Raw genomic sequence first — 25,731 nt, 5'->3', positions numbered from 1 at the left:
AACTGTCTGCTAACCCGGGAAGGTTTTCGACGTGGGGAGCTTGACTGTAGCATTTGTATTCGGCAACTTCTTTGCTCAAGTTTTGATTGTCGTCTCCATCTTCGAGGATTGTTTATGCAAATTGAAATTTCTAAGACTTCATTAGAAAAAAAACATGAGCTAAGGGATTAGAAGTATATTTTTACATCTATGATTCGATACGTAAAATGATCTTACGTAATTCGAAGCTTAAATTATCACGAGCTCATGCACTATGCACCTCTAAACCTCTCTAGATTAATCGTAATTTATGATCGGTTGACGAATATCTCACTCGGCTAGTCAGATTTATATTATTGATCCGGGCGATTTAATAGAGGAATGCCCAAGTCAAAGATGCAATTTTCATCGATACAAAGAAAGCACCAAGGAGAAAGCAAATTGTCGTCGTCGTTTATTTTAAGTTATCAATTAAATCAAAAGGATGGTTTCGTATCAAGATGAAAATGTGAAGGAGAAATCAAGTCAAAATCCAAATGATATCAGGAGAATAAAATAGAGAGAGAGAGAGAGAGAGAGAGAGAGAGAGAGAGAGAGAGAGAGAGAGAGAGATGGTCAAGGGAATCCTTATTATGAAAATGCATCAGAATACACAAAGGAATCACAAATCACAAATCGCCAGTCACAAATAGGACGTGAATACAAAGTCAAAATCACTTGTGATGTGTTGGAAAATGAAAGGGAAGACCCACCGAGCATCGTTGACCGTCTTACGTTTCTCCCGATCTGAATAATTTCATTGATCAAGGCATGCATGACAATGGATAGGTAGTTGAACAGTTTGGCCAAATCCAAACGTTCGGACTGATTTTCTTGCCGACACTCTGCATCACATTCAAGCAAGACCCGTTATTACAAATCAACTTAAGCGGTTGGCCAAATGATATAAAATGCCATCCTTCCTTCGGAGGCATCACAAAGTTCGTATTTTGCATACCCGTCGCTTTTTTCACCAAGAATGTATATAAACCGTCGTATCGAAACGGAAAATTGATGGCACCTTTTCGGATCATGGCACGTCTCATCTAATGGTCGATGTTGAGCTAAATTCACGTGCAACCGGATCATCTAATGGTGTTCATCATCATTGGCCCAATCCAAATGAAAATCACATTGTTATACTCTCAACACAACATGACCGACACATGAAATATCTTTTCCCACTTCCAAAGATCTAAATTGACATCGAATTCAAAATAAAAGAGAGAAGCAAAGCTGCCTACCCAAGTGAAAAAGGTCGATCCACCGACCACCCATCATCACCCATTCTTCCCTTTTTCTAGAAGAGCATACGGTGGAATTCCGCACGAGCTGTTACAAGTCGCTATCGAAAGTTAAGGGGAAGACACATCCGACGGCTACAACATTTGACCATTACATTTTGTATTTGTTTAACCAGAATCATGCGATTCGCCCACTTTAATTGTTCTTCTAATCCAAAACCCTTGAAACTTTCATAGAATACTTATGAAAATAAAAGGAACTTTCACGAAATGTAAGTATTGGTCCCATGTGAGTTCACATGATTTTCTCGTAAATTTTTTTCATATATTCTAAAAGAAGTCGAGATTACCAGCAAAAGGGTATTTTCTTTTTTCCTTTTTTTTTTTCTAAAATTGAAACAAACCCGACCCAAGCTAACCCGGAGCTTGCTCGATTTGAGATTATCGCATTTCCCTATTTCCATGGCCACTCTCGAAACAGGGTCCTTCAACTTTTATGGGACGAAGCGACTTTCGTATCGAAACGAGAATAGTCAAGTTGATCGATAAACTCACTATCCTCTATCGGGATGCACGCAACACCTTAGCTGCAGGGCAATCCAGCCCAAAATCTCTGACCTTCAATTAACTCGGAGCTTGCTCGATCTCAGAGCTTGAGTTGCGATTATTGCACTTCCCTATTTGTTTAGTCACTCCCAGAACCAGGGTCCTGTTATTTTTATGGGGCAGAGCTCCTGCCACATCCGAGCAAAGTATAGTGAAGTTGACTGCGAGATTCACCATCCTCTATCGGGGAAGCAAGCAGCACCTTAGCTGCCGGCCAAGCCAGTCCAAAGTCTCTGACCTTAAATTAACTTGGAGCTTGCTCGACCTCGGGGCTCCAGTTGAGAGTCTTGCACTTCCCCATTTCCTTGGCTACTCTCGAAATTAGGGTCCTTCGGCTTTTATGAAACGGAGCGACTGCCACATCGAACAAAAGAATAGTCAAGTTAGATTGCGGAATTCACTTTTCCTCTGGCCACTTGCGCGCAGCACTTTAGCGGCGGGCCGAACCGGTCCAAAATCTCCAACACAAAGGTAAAAGACAACAGTTTTCAGTCGATGGCGACGGCCATTGAAAGCGGTGGTATCTTGCCTTTCAACATCGGGAAACTTGTCGTGTAGTCGCTCTTTCCCGCTTTTCTAATCTTGGGATTACGCAGGAGGGTTGAATTATGTGCATCTGGAGCAGTCGTAGGGGACCAGTTGACCAGAGCCACACATAATAATACGAGGCCCCCAACCCCCGGTCGTCGTCGTCGTTTTACCCCTTCGTCATCTCTATACAAAATCGTCGTTCCTCTGCTTTTTCTTCCCTCTCTCTGTTTTCTGATGATAGGACGTGCCCTGTTCTTGGAAGGAAGCCTGGGTCTGGGTACATCTGATGTCCTTCCTGGTATTTATGTAAGAATTCCGTCTCTGAGAGAGAGAGAATGGGGACAGTGGTGGTTCCAAGCTCCATGGAAGTCTCCATCCCGCTCGGCGATCAGAAGGACGGCGGCTTCGTCGGCCGCCGGAACCCGAATGACTTGGACGCCGGAGCTCTCTTCGTCCTCAAATCACGAGGTCAGTGCACTCGTCCCCTTTCTTTAGACGAGCTTCTAACACGGCTTCTCTCTCTCTCTCTCTCTCTCTCTCTCTCTCTCTCTCTAGCTCTAGTGATGCAAGACGACACTGTTGTAGGGAAAGCAAATGAGTCCGAAGCTTGTTATTACGCTCTCCAACATTATTGGGAAACGGTCCATTGATTGGCCTCGTCTTTCTCTTGCACATGATCTATATACACGCCCATGTCTTCTTAAATTTCGAAAAAGAGTAGAGTATGTACCGTTATCTCCGGAAGTAACCGGCTTGCGATCGCATCGGCAGGGTCGTGGTGGCACTGTGGGTACCACTTGACGACGTCGATCGTGGCGCCGGTGCTGTTGAGCCTACCCTTCGCGATGAGCCTGTTGGGTTGGGTGGCCGGGACCGTGTGCCTGGCTCTCGGGGCCGCGGTCACGTTTTACTCTTACAACCTCCTCTCGCTCGTCTTGGAGCAGCAAGCCCAGCTTGGCCAGCGCCAGCTCCGGTTCCGCGACATGGCCCGCGACATCCTAGGTTTACTTTCCCCCCTGATTAAATCAATCTACCGATTTGGCTACTAATTTACCTTGTTGCACGACTAAATTCTTGTATGAATTGGTGAATTCCCAACTCGATTGATAGTATGTCGTGGCTTTGTTATTGAACAGGACCCTCATGGGGAAAATATTTCGTGGGGCCTCTACAGTTTGCTATATGCTATGGTGCTGTCGTTGCCTGCACTCTTTTGGGTGGACAGAGTCTCAAGGTCAGGAACCTTTTTTCTACCCATATTAACATGAAAAATCAATTCTAATTATAGACTTGTACTCCCTAATCAAACAAATTGATTTTTTTTAGGGTAAATGACACAAATGATCTTTAAACTTTGACACAATATTCAAAATGATCCTTGAACTTTAAAGTTGTTCAATATAATCCATGAACTTTAACCCGGTGTGTAATATCATTCATCAACTTTTAATCACTTCAATGTGATCATTGTGCTTTTGGTATGTGTTCAATTTAATCCCTGGACTATATGAAAATACTTCAATATTATTCCTAAACTTGAATTAATGGAATGACAACATTAAACATTTTTGTAGAGTCCAAGATTAAATTAAACATGTACCAAAAGTCCAGAGATCATATTGAATAAATTAAAATTTCAGATACCACATCGCACATTCAGCTAAAGTTCGAGGACCACATTGAATAAATTTAAAGTGTAGGGATCACATTGAACGTTAAATCAAAGTTTATGGATCATTTATGTCACTATCCCAATTTTTTCTAATATGGGTTTGTCTTGAGTTTTTTTTTTTTTTTTTGATCTTTTTGTTATGCTTGCTTGTGCAGTTCATATACTTGCTCTATGAGCCAGATGGGAAAATGCAGCTCTACCAATTCATCACCATGTTTGGTGTCCTAACTCTGTTCTTGGCACAAGTCCCCTCCTTCCACTCCCTCAGGCACATTAACCTCGTCTCTCTCGTCCTCTGCCTCGCTTACAGCGTTTGCGCCGTGGCCGGCTCCGTCGACATCGGTAAGAAAATCGCGTAGGGCGTGTCGATAAAGGTCGGACTTATAGTTATATAACATCATGATATACAATGCTTAAGATTAAAATCGAGGTTGAACGACCGTTATGCAACTACTTTGACACCCCCGCAGGAAACTCAGTGAATGCCCCGCCAAAGGACTACTCCTTGGCCGGCAGCCGAGTCGATCGGCTTTTCGGCGCCTTCAACGGGATCTCCATCATAGCCACCACTTACGCCAGCGGAATTATTCCCGAGATCCAGGTCTTCCTGGAACGCCGCCTCGATTTAATTATTGCTTAGTTTCGCCTTTTTCGGGTTTTCGCCTTTGCCTCGATCTATCCATAATGTAGGATTTGCTGTGGCATTAGGCAACTCTGGCTCCACCGGTGAAGGGCAAGATGTTCAAAGGCCTGTGTGTGTGTTACTCGGTCATAGTGACCACATACTTCAGTGTTGGAATCTCTGGATATTGGGCCTTTGGGAATCAATCCAAAGGAACGATTCTGACCAATTTCATGGGCCAGACCAAGCCACTCCTTCCCACTTGGTTTCTCTTGATCACCAACATTTTTTGCCTCCTTCAATTATCAGCAGTCACTGTGGTAAGAATTAGAAAAAAAATTTAGAATTTGCTCATCTTTCTAGCTAATTCTTCAACTAATTACAAGTTTATCATCAATTTGGGTTTCTGTCGAAATATATATATGTAGGTATATTTACAACCGACCAACGAAGTGTTCGAGAAGAAACCGGCGGACCCGAAGATGGACCGAGACTCGGCGCGCAACGTGGTGCCCGGGCTGATCGCTCGGTCGCTGTCGGTGGTGGCAGCGACCACGGTGGCCACGATGTTGCCCTTCTTCGGGGACATCATGGCGCTGTTCGGCGCGTTCGGGTGCATCCCGCTGGACTTCATACTGCCCATGGTCTTCTATAACGTGGCCTTCAAGCCCTCCCGGAGGAGCCTCGTGTTACGGGTGAACACGGCGATCATCGCCGTGTCCTCGGTGTTGGTGGCCATCGGCATGGTGGCATCGGTCGGGCAGATGGCTCTCGATGCCAAGACCTATCGCTTGTTTGCTAACATGTAACGCCTATAATTGAACGCACCAACCGTTTAAATTGTATGCACGGTTGAGGCTACGTAATTTCCTTATTTAAGTGTGTTTAACAAGTCCATCAGCCAGGGATACATGAGGACCCCCGTCTTCAATAAAATCAACTACATAGCAACTTTTTTTTTTTTTTTTAATCGAGGTGTTCGGGCCGGTTTACGCAGACTTCAACTATTCATTAAGGGAGACTAGCATAGCAACCCACCGTCATGGCCCTCCACTTAAATCACAAGTGCTCAGCTGGGGAATCGAACTTGGGACCAATGCGCCTAACCACACTGTCACGACCCGAACCCTACGAATCGTCGACATCCCACCTGGCCTCACTTGCGTACGGTTCTCCAGGATCCTCGGGCCAACAATATTATACAACACATGCGGAAGCAACAAAAACAAATCCCCGTACAGAAACAATTAACATCACGATGACTTGGGACGGTAAAAACAAACTTATTTACATATCCACACGTTACGTACAATTTTCCAAACCTACGGCTTCGGAGGCCACTGTACAATCCTATGATCACTAGAACAAAAAAAGATTATGTGATCGAAGCCTACTATACATCCAAAATAAAACAGCCAGCAAAAGTCAAGAGGTCAACTACCCTAGGCCTCGTCCTTGCTATCCGGTACTATATCATCTCTCGGTTCCAACTCATCCTCGTCAAGCTCAGGTGGCTGTTCCGCATCCGATGGCTCTACAATCTCCCCATCTTCTCCCGGTACCATGACCTCGGGGAATACCGAACCTTTGAGGCGGGTCATTCATGGTCGAGGCGGATGGTCCGAAAAACAACGAACCCACGACGGGGTGAGATAAAATCTCGATAGGAAAATCTCTAACCCTAGATCGGGTCGCTAGTGCCTCCGGACACAATCTAGGCGAGCAACAATTTCCAACAACTCTTTCTTTCTTACCCAAAAATTCCCCAATTAAATTCCAGAAAATTCCACTCTTTCTCTGAAAATTCTCACACCTTCTCAAATATTCTACGTTACTCTCCTCTCGGCGTTTCACGCCTCGGTCCGACAATAAAATATTCTACGTACTCCGGGGCCCATTTTTAACACATCCAGCCATAATATAAATATCCACATTACTCCGAAAATATTCCACGTCACTCCAGAATATTCCACGTTACTCCAAAAATATTCCACGTCACTCCAGAATATTCCACGTTACTCCAAACATATTCCACGTCACTCCACCGACATCATACATTCATGAAATTGAGCCTCGGACCTTTATGGAACACGGCTCTATACATATACCCGGGTCTCGGACACATAGGAATACGACCCACGGATCTCGGTCTCGGACACATAGGAACACGACCGGATCAAGTCTCGGACAATTAGTCGAACACGACTCACTTTGGTCTCGGACGACTTAATTGAACACAACTTTCTTACTTTCTCGGTCTCGGACAATCGACGAATACGGCTCACTTTGGCCTCGAGCGACTTGATTGAATACGACCATCACATTTCCTCGGTCTCGGACAATCGAGCGAATACGGCTCACTTTGGCCTCGAACTGACTTGATTGAATACGACCATCACATTTCCTCGGTCTCGAGATAATCGACGAATACGGCTCACTTTGGCCTCGGACGACTTGATTGAATACGACCCTCATATTTTCTCGAGAATAGATCGGGATCACGTGATTCACTCACGTTAGAGAATTAATACTTCGGGATCACCCGATTAATTCATACTAATCCAAATATTAATTCAGACTACCCAATCAATTAATACTACCATAGTATCCAATCCACGTCATGCGACCATATTACGCTAACGTAGCAATTTATAAATCACGTGCCATTAAAATTATACTAACGTGGAAATATATCACGGCCGATCAATAATAATTTTCTAACATATAAAATAATTCACGACCATAGTACTATACTATAACAATGTCACATTTAATTAGCACCGTGGCATAACGATTTTATGTCACATAAAAGTAACCCTAGTTAATATTTAAACTAACCATGGTTCAAAAACTAACTAGAGTCAAATACTAACCTAACCATGATTAAACTATAGCATAAAGTAACTCTAGTTAGGGCATAAAGTAACTAGGGTTGGTAGGGTGACCATGGTCAAACTTTGACCAAACAAATATCCTCTTGCATTTACTATTCATTGCAAGAACAAGCCTTCTTTCTCCTCAAAGCTGCAATTTTCGTCCAACCCCTCCCCAAGCTCAAATTCAACACTTTTCTTCATCAAAAATTCACAATTTCATGGTCTTTTAGCAACCTAACCACCTAATTTAGGTTTAGAAACAATCCTACCTCAAAAACTCGCAAAAACCTCCATTGAACGGTTGAGGAAAAGCTTGAACCAATCGGCGATTCCGGCGATCCTTGCACGGCCGGCGACGATCTAGCGACTCCAAGCGCTCCAAAGCGACACCAAAGAAGGCTTGAAGAATTTTCGGCAACGGAGGGTGAGAGAGAGGGTGTTCGGCCAAGTGAGGGAGAGGGAGAGTGAGGTAGAGAGAAAGTGAGCTAGAGAGAGAGAGAGAGTCTTTGGATAAAGAAGAAGAAGATGCCAATATAATAATTAATATAGGTTAATAATAATTAATTATGCTCCCAAAGTCAAGAGAAAAATAATTATCTCCCCTCATTGACTAGTCAATCTCGGCCAAAGGGGAAAATGGCCAAAATACCCTTAGTTTCAAGTGAAAAATGGGGTATTTTTCGAGGGCAAATGGGTCCTTTCCCATACCCAGCCAAATCTACTTTTCCCGAACCCCTTTGGGGCAAACCGCGAAGGAATTGCACACGGGATGAGGAAACGTCCAAAATTTTTATTTATTGAAACCCCCAGAAGGTCCGACGTCAAATTCGAAGCTTGATTCGCGATCAATCTCGATCAACGGAATTTTCAACGTATCTCAAACTAACGGGCGGCTTTTAGGAGTTACGCGTATCGACCCGTGATTAAAAATCACGTTTAAGAATTACTCGAGCCATGGCGACTTTGGTTGTCATTCAATTGCGAGGGTCAATTACTAGTCCCGATGGACACGATCGTTAGAAAATAATTTAGGGACGTTCGAAACCCATACGAGGTCAAACGGAATCACCCGTGATCCAAGCATAGGGTATTATCCAAATCGTTCCTTAATCATTCTAGGATCGGCCTATATTGGTCCAGAATATTCCCTCGACAATTTTCATGGCCAAAGAATCAATCCAGGGTCAAGTTCTTAGGTCCACGTACTTGATTTTCCTAGCTAGCCATTCCCATTTGGTTAGTCTGCTCGAGAGGGATCAACTCCGAGTGAGATTCGACTGAAATACATCAATGAGACCTTTCATTTATTCAAAGCTTCGAAGGTGGGTCGGGATTCGGGATGTCACAATTCTTCCCCCCTTACAAAATTTCGTCCTCGAAATTTGCAATTCTCCAATCATCTCGTCTTATGGGGTACTGACGCCTCATCGCTACCACGCTTCCCAAAGTAGTTCTTGTTGTCATTTGACACTTCGATAACGTCCTTAACAACAACGGTTTTCATCCTTCGAAACTCGTTTTCTTTGGTCCTCAACCGTGTTCACCTTCCTCTTCTCTTTTGACATTCGCAAAATCTGTTGGTAGCATGCCCTCGAGTATTCAAATCACCTCTTCAATTGTCTATTGGTCCAAGAATAACATGCATACCTTACTACAATCCATCTTTTCTAATTCCGGACTAAAGGTCTTTCCAAAGCATTGCATAAGACTCATAGCCTTTATCGACTTGCCCTCTATTATCCAAATCGAGTCGTAACCTTCTCGACTCCTTAAGCAAGTTCAAGATTACTTTCATAGTAATATGCTCTTAATTCCACTTGAAAACCTTCAACGATCATAGTAATTTTTCGATTTTCAAGGTCATGCCTCTTCCCTGGCCGGCATGTCTCATCCTTGACCACATGTAAGGCTGATCTAACATTCAGTCCATTCCATTGGACACCGTAATTTTCCTTCAAATTCCGAGGAGGTCATATCTTTAGATTCCTCTCCACTATTGAACTTGTACATTCGTCTATTAAACTTCAAGGTTTCTATCCTCAACTTCGAGGTTTCATTTCCAAGTACTCAGAAGTCTGAATTTCCTCCTTGTTCTATTCATTTCTACGACCCTTAGAAGTCCGGGTCCATTCATCGCCACATCTCAATTCCTTTCTGACCTTTAGGCTTGATGCTTCAAGTAGCCATCAAACTAGTCAATTGGTAAACTTCCAATTTAGAAGTTGAGTCTCTTATTCCTCGAGGTGAGGTCTATCCCTTCGTTGCCAAATGCAAGACGCTCAATTTTCAATTGTATGCCTCTGCTACCTAATTCACCATTCCTTAGCGATAAGCGCATCGCAATCATGACCTTTCCTTGAGTTCCCTTTGGTGCGATCAATATTTCTAACTCTTGTAGTTCACATAGTTGCAAGGTCATTCCTTGCACAAGCAACGCTCTCATTTTCATAAACGGTTTCATCCATTCGCGCTACGTCTCGTCCTTAGTCCTTTTCATCAATGGAATAATTCTTGTGGGGAATCTTCCTACGATCCGTCTATGACAATCCATCAATTTCAGGAAACTTCAAATTTCAATAACTCACATCGACCTTAGTCGATCCATCATCACTTTTTTTACTCCCGAAGGATTCATAGGGATCCCCTCTCTTGGACTTCACACGACCAATGAATTTCACCTCATCGGACTCAAAACGCGCACTCTTCACACTTAGCATACAATGATTGTTTCCTTAGGGTCATGCTTCTCGTGACTCCTTAAACGAGTATGATCATCGTCTCTAAAGACGGTAACAATTAATTCAATTATTCTTTGGATATACACAATCCGACTATTGTCGGCTCTTGCTACCAGGTGTCGATTCATTTAAACTGTCATTCGTACCATCCACTTGATAGCTTATACTTTGGCTCTCTGTCTTTACTGATTTCTAGTTAGACCATGCCGCATTTTATTCATCTTTGTCACTCTTTCCTCGGGAAGCATCGGTGCCTCAATCTCTTGGTTCCACAACCAGCTAATGCAATCTTATCCCCATTTCATTCATTTAACTGAACATCGACATTTCCCGGAATTCAACATTGTCTACAAGACAGCTCCTTAGAATAATTTTACGGAAATCATTTGAGTTCTACGTCTTCTTTCTCGCTCTAGATGTTCAATCTTAATGCCATGACAATTAGAACTTTCTCTTCCTTCCACATTAGGGTCTCTTACCCTATGAAGGAAACTATACACCTCGGTGGCATTTTTTTCTACTTCAAATCCACCTTGTCCTTGAAGTCCACGCCAATAGCGGTGTTCTTACTCCAGGATTCAAATGCCCCCACACTTGACATTCTCTTCTAATAACCCGGTCATCTTTAGCGACAAGGTTCAAAGGAGTTGAGGTTCTTCCTCGGTCTCCGCACATCCACACCTTGGGTATCATAATTGATTAAATCAATTCACCTTGCGGGTACTATCCAAGTTCCCCTTTTTGTTTACTCCTCCATCCATGAACACTGTGGGTAGTCGGGATTATCAAGCCATTCCCTTTCCTTTCCATTAACGACCATCTCATGATCCAATCGCCCTTTAAAAATGACGCCCTATCCTTTAGGATGATAACTCGCAATACCACTTCTAGTGGTCCCGATTCAACCTCACTCAATCGCATATAAATCAACAAAGTCGGACAATTGACATAACTTTTTCCATAAATTTTTTTTTTTTCCTTGTGATAGAGAAGAAACGTCAATCTTTAATTACGGGCTCTACGCCAAGGTAATAGCCATTCCTCCCCGGCACATTCTATGCTCCATAAGTGAAAATTCCCTTACTCGCAATCCATGAACGAAAATTCTCTTGCTTATTCCTCTTCCGATCATCCACTTCATTCATTACGACCCGTTATCATTCCTCAGAATTAGAGTAACAACTAGTCATAAGACTTTTGAATTTCAATCTCCTTAGGGACTTCACGTTTCATTCAAAGGGTCCTTGTCCACCCTTAGTACACGTAAATAGCTTCGAGGACTTTGTCTCATATTGGTGGATCGCCTTCGGATCTTTGCAAAGCTATTAAAGTTCAGACAATCCTTGTTTTCGAGTAACCTTAGAAAGGTACTTTCCATTGGACAACTTGGCGAAGACAATCCAGGCATATATCATGCCTTCAAGGAAAAACCCTTCCTTTAGTGATCTTTCACTAATGATCGACGGCCTCTTAAGGTTAGTAACTGCCAGGGTCACTTTCTTTTCATCCGTGCACCTAGAACCTCAGAGGTTTCCTTACACAATCCCCAAACCAGAGAAAGACAGTTTTAAATTTACTCTCCATCAAACTTAATCAATCTCACTCTTATGCATCCTTCCACAAGCTTTCTTTCAAACGATTTTCTTTTCCATTCTCTATCGTCTTTCCCATGATCTCTACCATTTACTTTGCTAACAACATAATCAACGATAGCAGTCTTATCTGCTTTGGGCAACAACGGCAGCTCCTTCTTGAGTCGCCTACCCATCAAATTTCAAATTCCTCTCAAGGTTCTCTTGACCCCCTTCAACTCTAGGGTCTCGCACAACTTACAAGCTCGGGCCAAACGCTCTTCCAGCGCTCATACTCTCGTGGTTCATCTTTACTCACTTATCATGATTCCTTTCGGTTCTTGGATCTTCTCATATTTTGCATACTCGAGCCATATGCTCCTCTAGTGACCATACTCTGGTTGTTCGACCTCATCGGGTTCTTATGGCACTTGAACCACTACAATTCCCCCTAGGAATTGAAGACTTAAGTCATATACTTGAGTCTAGCGATTACAAGTTGCTCATCTCATTATCTCTCACCAGCAATCAACCACCCAGTGGTTCTTAGGTAACTCTCAACTACTTGCCGCTTATCCAAGGGTTCCAAGTCACCCATAACCAGTGACTATCTATCAAGTCAGCCTCAACGAGGCAATTTCTCAATTAACCACCAATTACTAGGCATGCCTCAACCAGGCCAACATCAAGCAATCATTCAAGACATTACTTAAGTGAGTCAATCGCTCATACTTTAACTATAAAGGCACCTGTTCCTCTAATACGAACACAATAGACTATCACACTTTCAGAAGATACCGGTTCAACGGGGTATGAACCCCACACGCCGTCTAACCTCTCGGTTAGACCTTTGCCACAATAATCACATGATGCCAACTACATAACGGCATCCACTGCCTAGCATGAAGCCATTAATCATGCCAATCCCGGGCGCCATCACAAATGCCAAGCAAATTTTGAAATTTCACCTTGAGGATCAACTCGGTGCAACACGTCTCTTAATCAAGATCAAACTTAACCTCATACCTAGACTTTCCCTTTCAATTTATGGCATGGGTCATTCCCGCCTCCTTGATATCTTAGAAGCCTGTCGGGAGCCGCTCCTTGTCCGGACCTCTGTGTCCCGGCGATCACTCCCCGCCCTCATCGACACCGTCGTTGCGGGTTGTCCCAAGTCATACATCTACGGAGGAAGCCCCGTTCCACATGTCACATACCATGCTTCATTACGGTTTATAGGTATCCCGTCAACTTGTCCCATACCAAGCAACAGTTTATTAGGTCCGATAGTGATAAGCTCACGCATGCACATCCCTCGACTTTCATTTTAATGCTACAAACACCTGCACTGCATGATTGTCCTCGTTACTCGACGTACCATAGTCGCTTCCGGATCGATTCTTATCCACAAAAGATCTCTAATTCCACCAATGACTGTCACGTCTCATAGATCAATTGCCTATGTTCTAGCATATTCTTCAAGTTGAGTCATTGACAAACCATAATCATAGTCATATAATCCAACTGACCCTTCACTCAAAAGCAATCGTCTATTAGCCTCAACCACATGTACACCCTCAAAATCCGTACTTATGACTCCTCAATTTCCTGCTTGCTCACTTATAAACCTCAATAATATCATCACCCAAATTTACCACTAAAACAAAACGATACTAGAACCATTAGAATACAATACAAGTTCAAGCCTATAATCCTCAAGATTCAGAAATCAATGCCTTATCCTAAGGGTCCCAGTATCTAATCGTCCCCAAGTCATCACTCCTTATTACTCCAAGTCTCAATCTCATTTGATCGAGCTGACCTTGCTCTGATACCACTCCAAACGGGGATGTCACGACCCGAACCCTACGAATCGTCGACATCCCACCTGGCCTCACTTGCGTACGCTTCTCCGGGATCCTCGGGCCAACAATATTATACAACACATGCGGAAGCAACAAAAACAAATCCCCGTACAGAAACAATTAACATCACGATGACTTGGGACGGTAAAAACAAACTTATTTACATATCCACACGTTCCGTACAATTTTCCAAACCTACGGCTTCGGAGGCCACTGTACAATCCTATGATCACTAGAACAAAAAAAGATTATGTGATCGAAGCCTACTATACATCCAAAATAAAACAGCCAGCAAAAGTCAAGAGGTCAACTACCCTAGGCCTCGTCCTTGCTATCCGGTACTATATCATCTCTCGGTTCCAACTCATCCTCGTCAAGCTCAGGTGGCTGTTCCGCATCCGATGGCTCTACAACCTCCCCATCTTCTCCCGGTACCATGACCTCGGGGAATACCGAACCTTTGAGGCGGGTCATTCATGGTTGAGGCGGATGGTCCGAAAAACAACGAACCCACGACGGGGTGAGATAAAATCTCGATAGGAAAATCTCTAACCCTAGATCGGGTCGCTAGTGCCTCCGGACACAATCTAGGCGAGCAACAATTTCCAACAACTCTTTCTTTCTTACCCAAAAATTCCCCAATTAAATTCCAGAAAATTCCACTCTTTCTCTGAAAATTCTCACACCTTCTCAAATATTCTACGTTACTCTCCTCTCGGCGTTTCACGCCTCGGTCCGACAATAAAATATTCTACGTACTCCGGGGCCCATTTTTAACACATCCAGCCATAATATAAATATCCACATTACTCCGAAAATATTCCACGTCACTCCAGAATATTCCACGTTACTCCAAAAATATTCCACGTCACTCCAGAATATTCCACGTTACTCCAAACATATTCCACGTCACTCCACCGACATCATACATTCATGAAATTGAGCCTCGGACCTTTATGGAACACGGCTCTATACATATACCCGGGTCTCAGACACATAGGAATACGACCCACGGATCTCGGTCTCGGACACATAGGAACACGACCGGATCAAGTCTCGGACAATTAGTCGAACACGACTCACTTTGGTCTCGGACGACTTAATTGAACACAACTTTCTTACTTTCTCGGTCTCGGACAATCGGACGAATACGGCTCACTTTGGCCTCGGACGACTTGATTGAATACGACCATCACATTTCCTCGGTCTCGGACAATCAGACGAATACGGCTCACTTTGGCCTCAGACGACTTGATTGAATACGACCATCACATTTCCTCGGTCTCAGATAATCAGACGAATACGGCTCACTTTGGCCTCAGACGACTTGATTGAATACGACCCTCATATTTTCTCAGAATAGATCGGGATCACGTGATTCACTCACGTTAGAGAATTAATACTTCGGGATCACCCGATTAATTCATACTAATCCAAATATTAATTCAGACTACCCAATCAATTAATACTACCATAGTATCCAATCCACGTCATGCGACCATATTACGCTAACGTAGCAATTTATAAATCACGTGCCATTAAAATTATACTAACGTGGAAATATATCACGGCCGATCAATAATAATTTTCTAACATATAAAATAATTCACGACCATAGTACTATACTATAACAATGTCACATTTAATTAGCACCGTGGCATAACGATTTTATGTCACATAAAAGTAACCCTAGTTAATATTTAAACTAACCATGGTTCAAAAACTAACTAGAGTCAAATACTAACCTAACCATGATTAAACTATAGCATAAAGTAACTCTAGTTAGGGCATAAAGTAACTAGGGTTGGTAGGGTGACCATGGTCAAACTTTGACCAAACAAATATCCTCTTGCATTTACTATTCATTGCAAGAACAAGCCTTCTTTCTCCTCAAAGCTGCAATTTTCGTCCAACCCCTCCCCAAGCTCAAATTCAACACTTTTCTTCATCAAAAATTCACAATTTCATGGTCTTTTAGCAACCTAACCACCTAATTTAGGTTTAGAAACAATCCTACCTCAAAAACTCGCAAAAACCTCCATTGAACGGTTGAGGAAAAGCTTGAACCAATCGGCGATTCCGGCGATCCTTGCACGGCCGGCGACGATCTAGCGACTCCAAGCGCTCCAAAGCGACACCAAAGAAGGCTTGAAGAATTTTCGGCAACGGAGGGTGAGAGAGAGGGTGTTCGGCCAAGTGAGGGAGAGGGAGAGTGAGGTAGAGAGAAAGTGAGCTAGAGAGAGAGAGAGAGTCTTTGGATAAAGAAGAAGAAGATGCCAATATAATAATTAATATAGGTTAATAATAATTAATTATGCTCCCAAAGTCAAGAGAAAAATAATTATCTCCCCTCATTGACTAGTCAATCTCGGCCAAAGGGGAAAATGGCCAAAATACCCTTAGTTTCAAGTGAAAAATGGGGTATTTTTCGAGGGCAAATGGGTCCTTTCCCATACCCAGTCCAAATCTACTTTTCCCGAACCCCTTTGGGGCAAACCGCGAAGGAATTGCACACGGGATGAGGAAACGTCCAAAATTTTTATTTATTGAAACCCCCGAAGGTCCGACGTCAAATTCTGAAGCTTGATTCGCGATCAATCTCGATCAACGGAATTTTCAACGTATCTCAAACTAACGGGCGGCTTTTAGGAGTTACGCGTATCGACCCGTGATTAAAAATCACGTTTAAGAATTACTCGAGCCATGGCGACTTTGGTTGTCATTCAATTGCGAGGGTCAATTACTAGTCCCGATGGACACGATCGTTAGAAAATAATTTAGGGACGTTCGAAACCCATACGAGGTCAAACGGAATCACCCGTGATCCAAGCATAGGGTATTATCCAAATCGTTCCTTAATCATTCTAGGATCGGCCTATATTGGTCCGGAATATTCCCTCGACAATTTTCATGGCCAAAGAATCAATCCAGGGTCAAGTTCTTAGGTCCACGTACTTGATTTTCCTAGCTAGCCATTCCCATTTGGTTAGTCCGCTCGAGAGGGATCAACTCCGAGTGAGATTCGACTGAAATACATCAATGAGACCTTTCATTTATTCAAAGCTTCGAAAGTGGGTCGGGATTCGGGATGTCACACACACAATCTCAAGTGCGTCCTAATCAACTGAGCCACCCATGGGTAGGTTTGTTTTCTCTTTTCTTTTTTTTTTTGTTAATAACACGAAAAAATCCGAAGAAGATACAATTGTAACAAATTTACCATTCATTAATTTTCGTTAAATTTTATCATCAAATTATTGAGTTAGATGACACGTAACAGTTGATAGGTGCACCGATTTGATATTTTTACCTCCATTAGTCACAAAAGTACTAGTTTGGGATTCTTGGTGATATACACCCAATTTAACGAAAATTAATGGGGGGTACATTTATTGCGGGTATACTAGTTTGGGGCTTTTTGGAGGTAAAAAAATTAGTTTGAAGTAACTTTATTATAAGCGTAACATTTATGATTTTTTATGATTAAAAAACTAATTTTGGATAAATTTGTCATAAATATATTGATTTAGAATATTTCGCAGCATTAACCTTTTTTTTCTGGTTTTCTATCGTGGTTTTTTTTTTTTTAGACAGACGGGTTTTCCATCATGACTAATCTCTATAATTATGCAAAGTTACGTGAACATTCCGCTAGTGAAGCATTCGAGTATTTAGACATGGCGTGTACGTCGTATTATACGGTATCATGTCAAGTCCGGTCTGATTTCAAAATTAATCAAAAGAAATGGACTTGGAAAGTAAGTAACGAAACGTAGGTGGACCTGCGAGAGTCAGCACCTAGATTTGGTCAATGCGCGGACGACGGGAACATGGAAATGGACCGCCGTTTCCGCCCGGGAAAAGCGGAGGAACAGATCCCTGGGCCGGTCCAATCCAACCGAATCTCGGACATGGTTTTCTCTTCTTCTTCTTCTTCTTTTTTTTTTGCTTGTTTTTATGTTCTTATTATGACCTTTTTGGACACGCTTTAACCTTTACTCAATTCCCCGAATGATGCCAGGGATAAACTATATCTTATACAATTTCAAAAAGAACTTTGTCGAGTTCACACTTCGCATCGCAAAAACAAGTACATATAATTTACTTCCCTGCCCCCCTCTTCCTTATCTCAATCTCTAGTTTGATCCCTCAAAAAAAAAAAAAAAAACCTCGCTCGTTGAAGCAACCAATAGGAATGCCCGCGTTTTCGTTTGAAAAAATCAACTCATGATCACTTACAAAGTATTTTTTTAGGAGCAGTCCTTCTTAAATAATACCAACTTGCAATATGATGGAATCTCCGTTGGAGTTAGGCAACTGCTCTGGAAAACCGTATCTAATGAACCTTGAAAAAACACGCAATCTTTTTTTTTTTTTTTGGTCTAACGAAGAAACATGTAATCTCGATACTAAATATATTTATTTCCTTTTCTTATCGTCACGTTCTTTTCTTTTTACCTCAAATTGGGAAAATATCTAATTACTTTATAAGTGATCCTTTCTTAATTTTTTTTTATCTTAATATATGACAGGCGCTTTATTTTCGGTCCTATGCCGGGGGCAGAAAACATTAAAGCTGTCTTAAGTCCTTTCAATATTTAATATTTTCTCTTACAATAACAAAGCGAGAATCTACCGATGTCGTTGTCAACGCTTTTCTTCCGACGAAAGAAAACCAAAACAGCCAACGTTTCCTTTCCCGTGAACTACGCATTCCACGGTCAGGATTCAACCAATCAAAGCCCATCGGACGGTGGCAAGGTGCCATCGGTGACAACTAGCGCGCAGCTCACAATTTCTCTTCGGACATGACACGTGTCGATCCGTGAGACGTTCGATCCAAGCGTTCTCTCTTTTTAACGTCCCTTGCCAGGAGACCGCACTAAAAAAAATAAAAATAAAATAGTAAAATCGAGTCCCGCTATTAATAATGCTCGAGATCGCTGATCGCGTAGAGTCATTCGAAGAGTGCGCGCGATCACCGTGGACGAGCTTCAGCTTCAATCCTCCTCCGTATCGCCATCGCGATTCCGCTTGCCGCGGCCGTAGAAGACTGTCGGAGAATGCACGCCAACAACTTGCTTCTCGAGGAGCCTATAAGGATGGCTTCGATTCTGGAGCCGTCGAAGCCTGTGAGTGTTCGCTGGACTAGTGGAGTGTTTTTGGTATTTTCAGGTGTCTGATTTTTGTGGCGATAAGTTTCGAGGTCTCTGCTTGTTGCCTACGAGCTGTGTCGGCTTCGTTTTGTTGCCTGTTTTCTGAGAGAGCGAGCGCTATCTTTCCGTCTGGAGCTTCGATTGTGTTTTGGCTTGCGATTTCTGAGCCGCATTAGCTGGTCGTAGGCCTGGCTATGCGGACATTTTTTTTACTGTTTTTAACTGTGGGGGAAGTTCGGACATGACGTGAGGCGTTCTAAAATTTTATGCACCGGAAAAGAAGGTGGCGGTTTGGATTTTTGTGTGATTGATTCTCCGACTTTGATTTATGGTTCGGTTAATTGGTCTGCTGCAATTTTGTAATTATCCAGTTTTGGTTTTTAAGTATTTGATTGCTGTTGGGACCAGAACGAATAGAAGCGATGGTGTATCTAGAGATGAATGCATTATTTGAAAAGATTATGTGCACTTCTATGCGAGTAACTCGGGGCTCGATCGAGATTCATGATTTCATATTGAGGCTGATAGGGTGACTTTTTGTCCGGAAGAAATGAGTTGCTTGAATGATTTGACTCTTATCTTTGCCGATTTCTGTTATTTAGACTAGTTGAGTGAAATCTTTGAGAAAAGTTAAAGGGCGTGGACTTGTTTTATGTAAAAGTAATTGCAATTCTGAGGATTTTTATCAAGATGTATATAGAAATGAATAGTTAGAGTTTTCATGTTAATCTGATCTGGTATTTAATGTGGCAGACATTCTTTCCAGCAATGACGAAGATAGTGGGGACTCTCGGTCCAAAATCACGATCAGCCGATATAATCTCTAGCTGCTTGAATGCTGGAATGTCTGGTATTTGTCAATCCATCTTGCTTAAAGTAATTTTACTGCATTTTTTTTTTTTATAGAGGAATGATTTGGCCGTTTGCCAATTATTTTGAAAATTTAGGTAGTATTCTTTTATAGAGTCATATTTCACCTACGCAGTACCCCTCCAAGGCCTTTTTTGCTGGACTACGGAAAAGAGAAGGGATTGATTGGAAATGTTACCAGGAGGCTCATTATCGAGTCTAATTCAGCCAAACAACATATTAGAATGTGTGGATTCACAGAAATTCTTTTGATAGGAACCTATAAGCAGACATCAGCATATATATGATAACTCAATAATCTAATTACATAACTTCTTGATTCTCAATTATCTCTAATGAGGGAGTTGTGCTTTGATTCTATCATGTTTGTAAAACAAGCCTTTTTATGGAAACAATCGTGTGTCTAATACAGCGGATCACAACTTAATGTAAGTAAATAAATAACCTGCATGCAGTTCCACTTAATTAGTGCCCTAATCTGGAACAGTGGCACGATTTGATTTCTCTTGGGGCGATGCTGAATTCCACCAAGAAACATTGGAAAATCTGAAGGCAGCTATTAAGAGCACGAAAAAGCTATGCGCAGTAAGTTTTCATTCATCTCACTCAGAGCTGAATCAGTGATGTTCTTAGCAGCTTGACGTTGACCACGTGCTTGATGTGAGGGCTTTCTTGTTCATCCACGTGCAGTGCTGTAACGAATAGGCATTAACTTGTTGAGTGCTTTCTGATTCCTGGCAAATTTGAGATTAATATGTGGGTTGGTCTCATTCTCTGTCGTAGGTTATGCTTGATACAATCGGCCCAGAGTTGCAGGCAGTGAATAAGACGGAGCACCCCATTCCCCTTGAGGCAGACACATTACTTGTCCTAACACCAGATCAAAACAAAGAGGCCACTTCAAATCTCTTACCAATCAACTTCACTGGACTCTCAAAGGTTGGCCACTTACTTCCTGTGCTTTGTGCTTTCTGGTTGCTGCTCTTAGACAATTGTAGCAATTCATGTAACTTGACTCATGCAAACCCTGAAATCGGCCATGGATAGATGGCCGTTGTTATTTCTCTTTCGAAGTTACGGGAATTGCTTTTGTTGTGAGGACCTTTGTCCAATCCTGCACAATGTATATTGAGACTGATATGACGAGAATGAATTTTTTCCTCACTAGACATGGATCCCACCTAGAAAAAGAGGGCTGATTTGTTTTCCATTGCAACTCACTTTAGCTATCATTGAGCTGTTCAGTCTCTTAACTAATAATTCAATGCTGGTTGCTGTACTTTTTTTTTTTTTTTTGCAACTGGAAGTGATGGTGCTTTATTTCACCACATTGAGCACTTTCATCCCATCGAATAAAGAGAGCTTACTGCTATGTCCACAAATAACACGACACATCCTGATTTTTTCGTTGCCACTGTTGACTTCTAGCAAAGGTGCTTTTATTTGTTATCACCATGCTAAACTGAACTTGATCATTTCAGGCAGTGAAAAAGGGAGACACTATATTTATTGGCCAGTATCTGTTCACAGGAAGTGAAACCACTTCTGTGTGGTTGGAGGTAAAGCAGTGGTTGAGTGTATTGCTTTCTTGTGGCTTAAAATACTTACATTTTCCTATTTCATCGATAGGTTCCGACTTAACAATTGGGCGTCTCATGTTACCTGTTCTCCAGATCTCACTGTTTTTCTTGCCTTTATCTTACCCCACAGGTCACAGAGGTCAATGGTGAAGATGTGGTTTGCATCATAAAGAACTCTGCTGTGTTGGCAGGGTCTCTATACACTCTCCACGTCTCTCAAATTCGCATAGATTTGCCTACACTTACTGATAAAGATAAGGAGGTATACCATTTTGTTCTAGTTGGAAATTAATGTCATCATTTGAGTGTCTTAAAAGCCACCAACACTATTCAGAGCGAAATGACTTTTCGTTAACAAGAAATGGTAATCAGTAATTAGGGAAATAGGCAATTGCTTTTCTGCAGTTATTTAACTTCTACGGCAATCATCATGCTTGTGTACATAGTTTTTCAATGTTGCATCTCTTTTACTTGTGTCTCTTAGAGAATGATGTGCGTGTAAGTGGCCATTCTCACATTAGTCAGGATTTATGTTGCATCATTCGTATAAGGTGGATATTTCAGAATTTATGTTGTTATTTCCTATTTGTGAATTTCATATTCCTCTCCTCCTTCCCTACCCCATCCCTGGCTGCCCCAAATTTAGCAGAGGTATACTCTAACCTGATGCTTTATTTAGGGCCAACCAAGTGGATGCCTTCACGGGATTGTTCATTGTAGTGGAGTGTCTATTGAAATTGCTCTGCTGGTTTCTCATTGAAAAATTTCAGGTCATTAGCACATGGGGTGTCCGAAACAACATAGACTTTCTCTCACTTTCATACACTCGACATGCTGAAGATATTCGTCATGTGAGGACTCTACTACTTGGAAGTTGATCTAGATAGACTTCTTGTGCCCCCTTGAGTTCATTTCTGTCAACCTTATCATTGATGAAATTACTTATTGTACAATGTACTTATAATACTGGTTTTGGGATTCATTCTTTGATTAATTTCCACCAGTGTCAGCAGTGTACCTATGTTAATCTCAAACTACCTTGATTGCTGATGTTTTCCTGCAGGCTCGTCAGTTCCTGTCTAAATTGGGTGAGCTCCATCAGACTCAAATTTTTGCTAAGATAGAGAACGTTGAGGTGACTAACTGAGTAACTTCTCCTCCTTTTCGTCGTAAATGATCTGCTTGCCCAAAATGACCTGGGCCAATGGCGACTTTGTAGAATATTTGTTTGCTGATTGTGCATGACATGAACTCACCCCGATAACATAGGGTCTAAATCACTTTGATGAGATCCTCCAAGAAGCTGATGGCATCATAATATCTCGTGGAAATTTGGGGATTGATCTACCTCCAGAGAAGGTGATTACACTTCCTCTTCCTCTTTTAGTGCGCTTGGACAATTTCATGGAATTAAATAATGGTTTCTTTCTAATGCACATTGCCCATAAATCTACTGACAGCTTTCACATTGATCCAGGTATTTCTCTTCCAGAAGGCCGCTGTTTACAAATGTAACATGGCTGGGAAGCCGGCGGTCGTCACTCGTGTTGTTGACAGCATGACTGATAACCTGAGGCCCACCCGTGCTGAAGCGACTGATGTTGCCAATGCCATTTTGGATGGTAATTTCTGCTTTCTAATTTAGAATCATCGCTTCTAGGAACTGCCGCCAGATTTTTTGAACATTTGTATGGTTGTGGCTTAAGAACTCTTCCTCCTTTGCTCTTCCATTTTCTTTACACCAGTAAAAACGTACGGCATTAGTTGTACCATGGATATATTGTCACTCTTACGTTCTCTGATTGTTTATTTGTTGCTTCAGGAAGTGATGCTATTCTTCTTGGTGCGGAGACACTGCGAGGATTATACCCTGTGGAGACCATTTCAATTGTCGGAAAGATATGTGCTGAGGTCAGTTACCCATTCAATTGGAACAGCAAAGTTGATTATTTGCATGGGAATGTCATTCAAAGCTATTCAAACACTTTTCTTCGCTCTTTTAGTTTAGTTCTCGGTTGGAATACCAGGGTTATATCGACTTATCCAACCTACCATCTATGCTTTTTGGGGTAATTTGGAAAATTGATAGATAGAAGTTTTCCGAATCTATTAAAGCAAAGAAATTTGTAATGTTTCACCAATGGCCTTTTTGTTGGTGTGCAAATCCTAGCCACCCTATAAAGTGAACTTTCGGGTCAACCCTGGTTATTCATGTATGACTGAATGGAACAAAAGTTGGAGTATGCAATGCTCTGAGTCCCCAAGTGTGCATATCATACTAACAGTATAGCCATCAATACAAACCACTAAGCATACTCAGATGCATTGATTAAGTTATGCTCTTTAGTTCTTCGGAAAATGGGTGGTATAATGGCTCTACATGGGGTATTAAAGGCAGGAATCATCATTGTATTGTTTCATTCCAAACCTTGTTCATGCATTGAACCTTGGGAATAATTTTGTGGCCAATCACCACACCACCTCTATAATGCTACCAAACCTAGGCCACTTGTACTTGCCAGAACTATTGCTTCACTTGGTCTGTTACTGCTGTAGGCAGAGAAAGTCTTCAATCAAGATTCTTATTTCAAGAAGACTGTCAAATGTGTGGGGGAGCCAATGAGCCACTTAGAGTCCATTGCTTCATCTGCAGTATGTCCTGCTATCCTCTGACTTCTTTTTTCCTTTTTTTTCCTTTTTAGCCTATCAATTTCCGAGAGCTCTCCCGCATTTGACTGCTTACAAGGGATTGTTCTTGAAGTAATTTATACAATGCATGAACTATCTGAGTATATTCCTCATGTGATGTAGGTGCGTGCTGCCATCAAGGTGAAGGCCTCAGTAATTATATGCTTCACTTCTTCAGGAAGAGCTGCGAGGTTAATTTTTCTGCATATTTATTAACTTATGTATGCTTGTAGCTATTTCTGAGTCCTGTCTAGATATCTTGTCATGGACAGCAGCTTCAGGTCCTTGAGATTTTCCATACGAGCCTTATGAGCTCTTTGTTTCTTTTGGTGTTTTTTAGGCTAATTGCAAAGTATAGGCCCACAATGCCAGTGATCTCTGTGGTCGTTCCTCGACTCAAGACCAATCAGCTGCGATGGACTTTTAGTGGTGCCTTCGAGGTAGGGACCACAGCCCCGAACTCAATTGAATTATGAGCCTGCATTATGGAACGTCTGTTTCCCTAAGATTTGTCAAGTGGTCATCCATACAACTGAAAGCAACCAGACTGCGCTTCTTGTCTCTTCCCCTATTAGTCTCTTGAATGTTGAATTGTTGACTCACTCCAAAAAAATTGTGCAGATGGAGGATGGTTTTAGCTGTATTTTTTTTTACCTTATAAGTTGCAAACGTCAGTACCTAAGAACATCAGGGAGACGGATGTGCTTTAAAACAGAGGCACTAATTCTAAAACTTGTCATTTTTATAATTAACAGAATACACTGGTTTAAAATGCCTTCTTACTTGTTTTGCAGGCATTGTCATTTCTTATACGACATTTTTGTTTGTACGAGACTTAACATTCACTTCTTTGCCGTGCAGGCAAGGCAATCTCTTATTGTCCGAGGCCTATTTCCCATGCTTGCTGATCCTCGACATCCTGTGAGTTCCAAAGTCCTTTGCTGGTTTAGTATCTCATGCTTCAAAAGACTATTAGACTGTGTTATAAAACAAGTCCAGGTCCTTTCTCATTTGTCTAGGCGCTTAAAAGATGGCATGCGTTCAATACATAGTCGAATTGTTCCAACAAAATGTAGCCTATCACACTTCCATCTTTTTGTAGGCCGAGTCTACAAGCGCAACGAATGAATCAATTCTGAAGGTGGCTCTGGACCACGGGAAGGCGTCAGGTCTCATAAAGGCTCATGATCGCGTAGTCGTCTGCCAAAAAGTGGGCGATGCCTCAGTGGTCAAGATCATTGAGCTTGACGATTAGGATCGTCCCACTTTTCTTAACTCGATCTTTTTCCCACTGCTCCTTTTGAACCCTTTTGCGTAATCTAATGTGATAGAGAGAGAAGGGAACACATTTTTTGGGCATATAGTATCGATACTGATCGTGGCTTATCTGCAAGCCCATGCTTTGTGAGATGATGGTTGTGACTTGTGTCCTCAATCTCTCTTACTACTTTCGACCTTCACGATCTTTTTAACACTGTAAAAAATGTCATTTGCTTGACTTGGATTCACGAGCTTTGTGAGGAATTCAATTTTGTGCTCCTTCCATCCCTATCTCCCACTGTACTGCATCTGGAGTAGAATCTAGAGTGCCCTATCTGCATGCTCTGACCATAGAATTGAACAGATATACTAATCGGAACCCTGGCCTCATCATTGCTGTGGCCTGCTGGAGCTATTGATGCAAGCAAGAATTA

The 25,731-nt window shown here is 42.1% G+C and overlaps 3 protein-coding genes across 3 annotated transcripts in view; 2 read left to right on the top strand and 1 right to left on the bottom strand.

Annotated features, from left to right (window-relative positions):
* LOC115749848 overlaps positions 1-25,731 on the bottom strand; it is a 469,397-nt gene that overhangs the window by 331,738 nt on the left and 111,928 nt on the right. The window lies entirely within an intron of this gene.
* On the top strand, positions 2,651-5,572 carry LOC115751686 (GABA transporter 1-like). Its single transcript, XM_030689648.2, has 7 exons — positions 2,651-2,867; positions 3,171-3,401; positions 3,536-3,633; positions 4,227-4,413; positions 4,542-4,672; positions 4,780-5,013; positions 5,122-5,572. The coding sequence occupies exons 1-7, from the start codon at positions 2,735-2,737 to the stop codon at positions 5,500-5,502; spliced, it is 1,395 nt and encodes a 464-aa protein (XP_030545508.2). The 5' UTR covers positions 2,651-2,734; the 3' UTR covers positions 5,503-5,572.
* Positions 18,651-25,363, top strand: LOC115751417 (pyruvate kinase 1, cytosolic-like). Its single transcript, XM_030689330.2, has 16 exons — positions 18,651-18,875; positions 19,653-19,749; positions 20,257-20,354; positions 20,553-20,708; positions 21,251-21,328; positions 21,480-21,611; positions 22,120-22,200; positions 22,413-22,484; positions 22,619-22,708; positions 22,827-22,971; positions 23,172-23,260; positions 23,906-24,001; positions 24,161-24,228; positions 24,378-24,477; positions 24,899-24,958; positions 25,140-25,363. The coding sequence occupies exons 1-16, from the start codon at positions 18,807-18,809 to the stop codon at positions 25,290-25,292; spliced, it is 1,584 nt and encodes a 527-aa protein (XP_030545190.1). The 5' UTR covers positions 18,651-18,806; the 3' UTR covers positions 25,293-25,363.

Source organism: Rhodamnia argentea, chromosome 5, assembly GCF_020921035.1.
Source record: "Rhodamnia argentea isolate NSW1041297 chromosome 5, ASM2092103v1, whole genome shotgun sequence".
Classification (NCBI taxonomy): domain Eukaryota; kingdom Viridiplantae; phylum Streptophyta; class Magnoliopsida; order Myrtales; family Myrtaceae; genus Rhodamnia; species Rhodamnia argentea.
This window is presented reverse-complemented; position numbering and strand designations above follow the sequence as displayed.

What these genes read in the sequence shown, in the direction of transcription:
- LOC115751686 (XM_030689648.2), top strand. Translation starts at nt 2,735, where the DNA reads ATGGGGACAGTGGTGGTTCCAAGCTCCATGGAAGTCTCCATCCCGCTC. An exon ending in GGCCGGCTCCGTCGACATCG is followed by an intron (nt 4,414 to 4,541) that starts GTAAGAAAATCG and finishes ACACCCCCGCAG; the next exon opens with GAAACTCAGTGAATGCCCCG. An exon ending in GAATTATTCCCGAGATCCAG is followed by an intron (nt 4,673 to 4,779) that starts GTCTTCCTGGAA and finishes CTGTGGCATTAG; the next exon opens with GCAACTCTGGCTCCACCGGT.
- LOC115751417 (XM_030689330.2), top strand. Translation starts at nt 18,807, where the DNA reads ATGCACGCCAACAACTTGCTTCTCGAGGAGCCTATAAGGATGGCTTCG. An exon ending in GCACGAAAAAGCTATGCGCA is followed by an intron (nt 20,355 to 20,552) that starts GTAAGTTTTCAT and finishes TCTCTGTCGTAG; the next exon opens with GTTATGCTTGATACAATCGG. An exon ending in TTGCTGATCCTCGACATCCT is followed by an intron (nt 24,959 to 25,139) that starts GTGAGTTCCAAA and finishes ATCTTTTTGTAG; the next exon opens with GCCGAGTCTACAAGCGCAAC.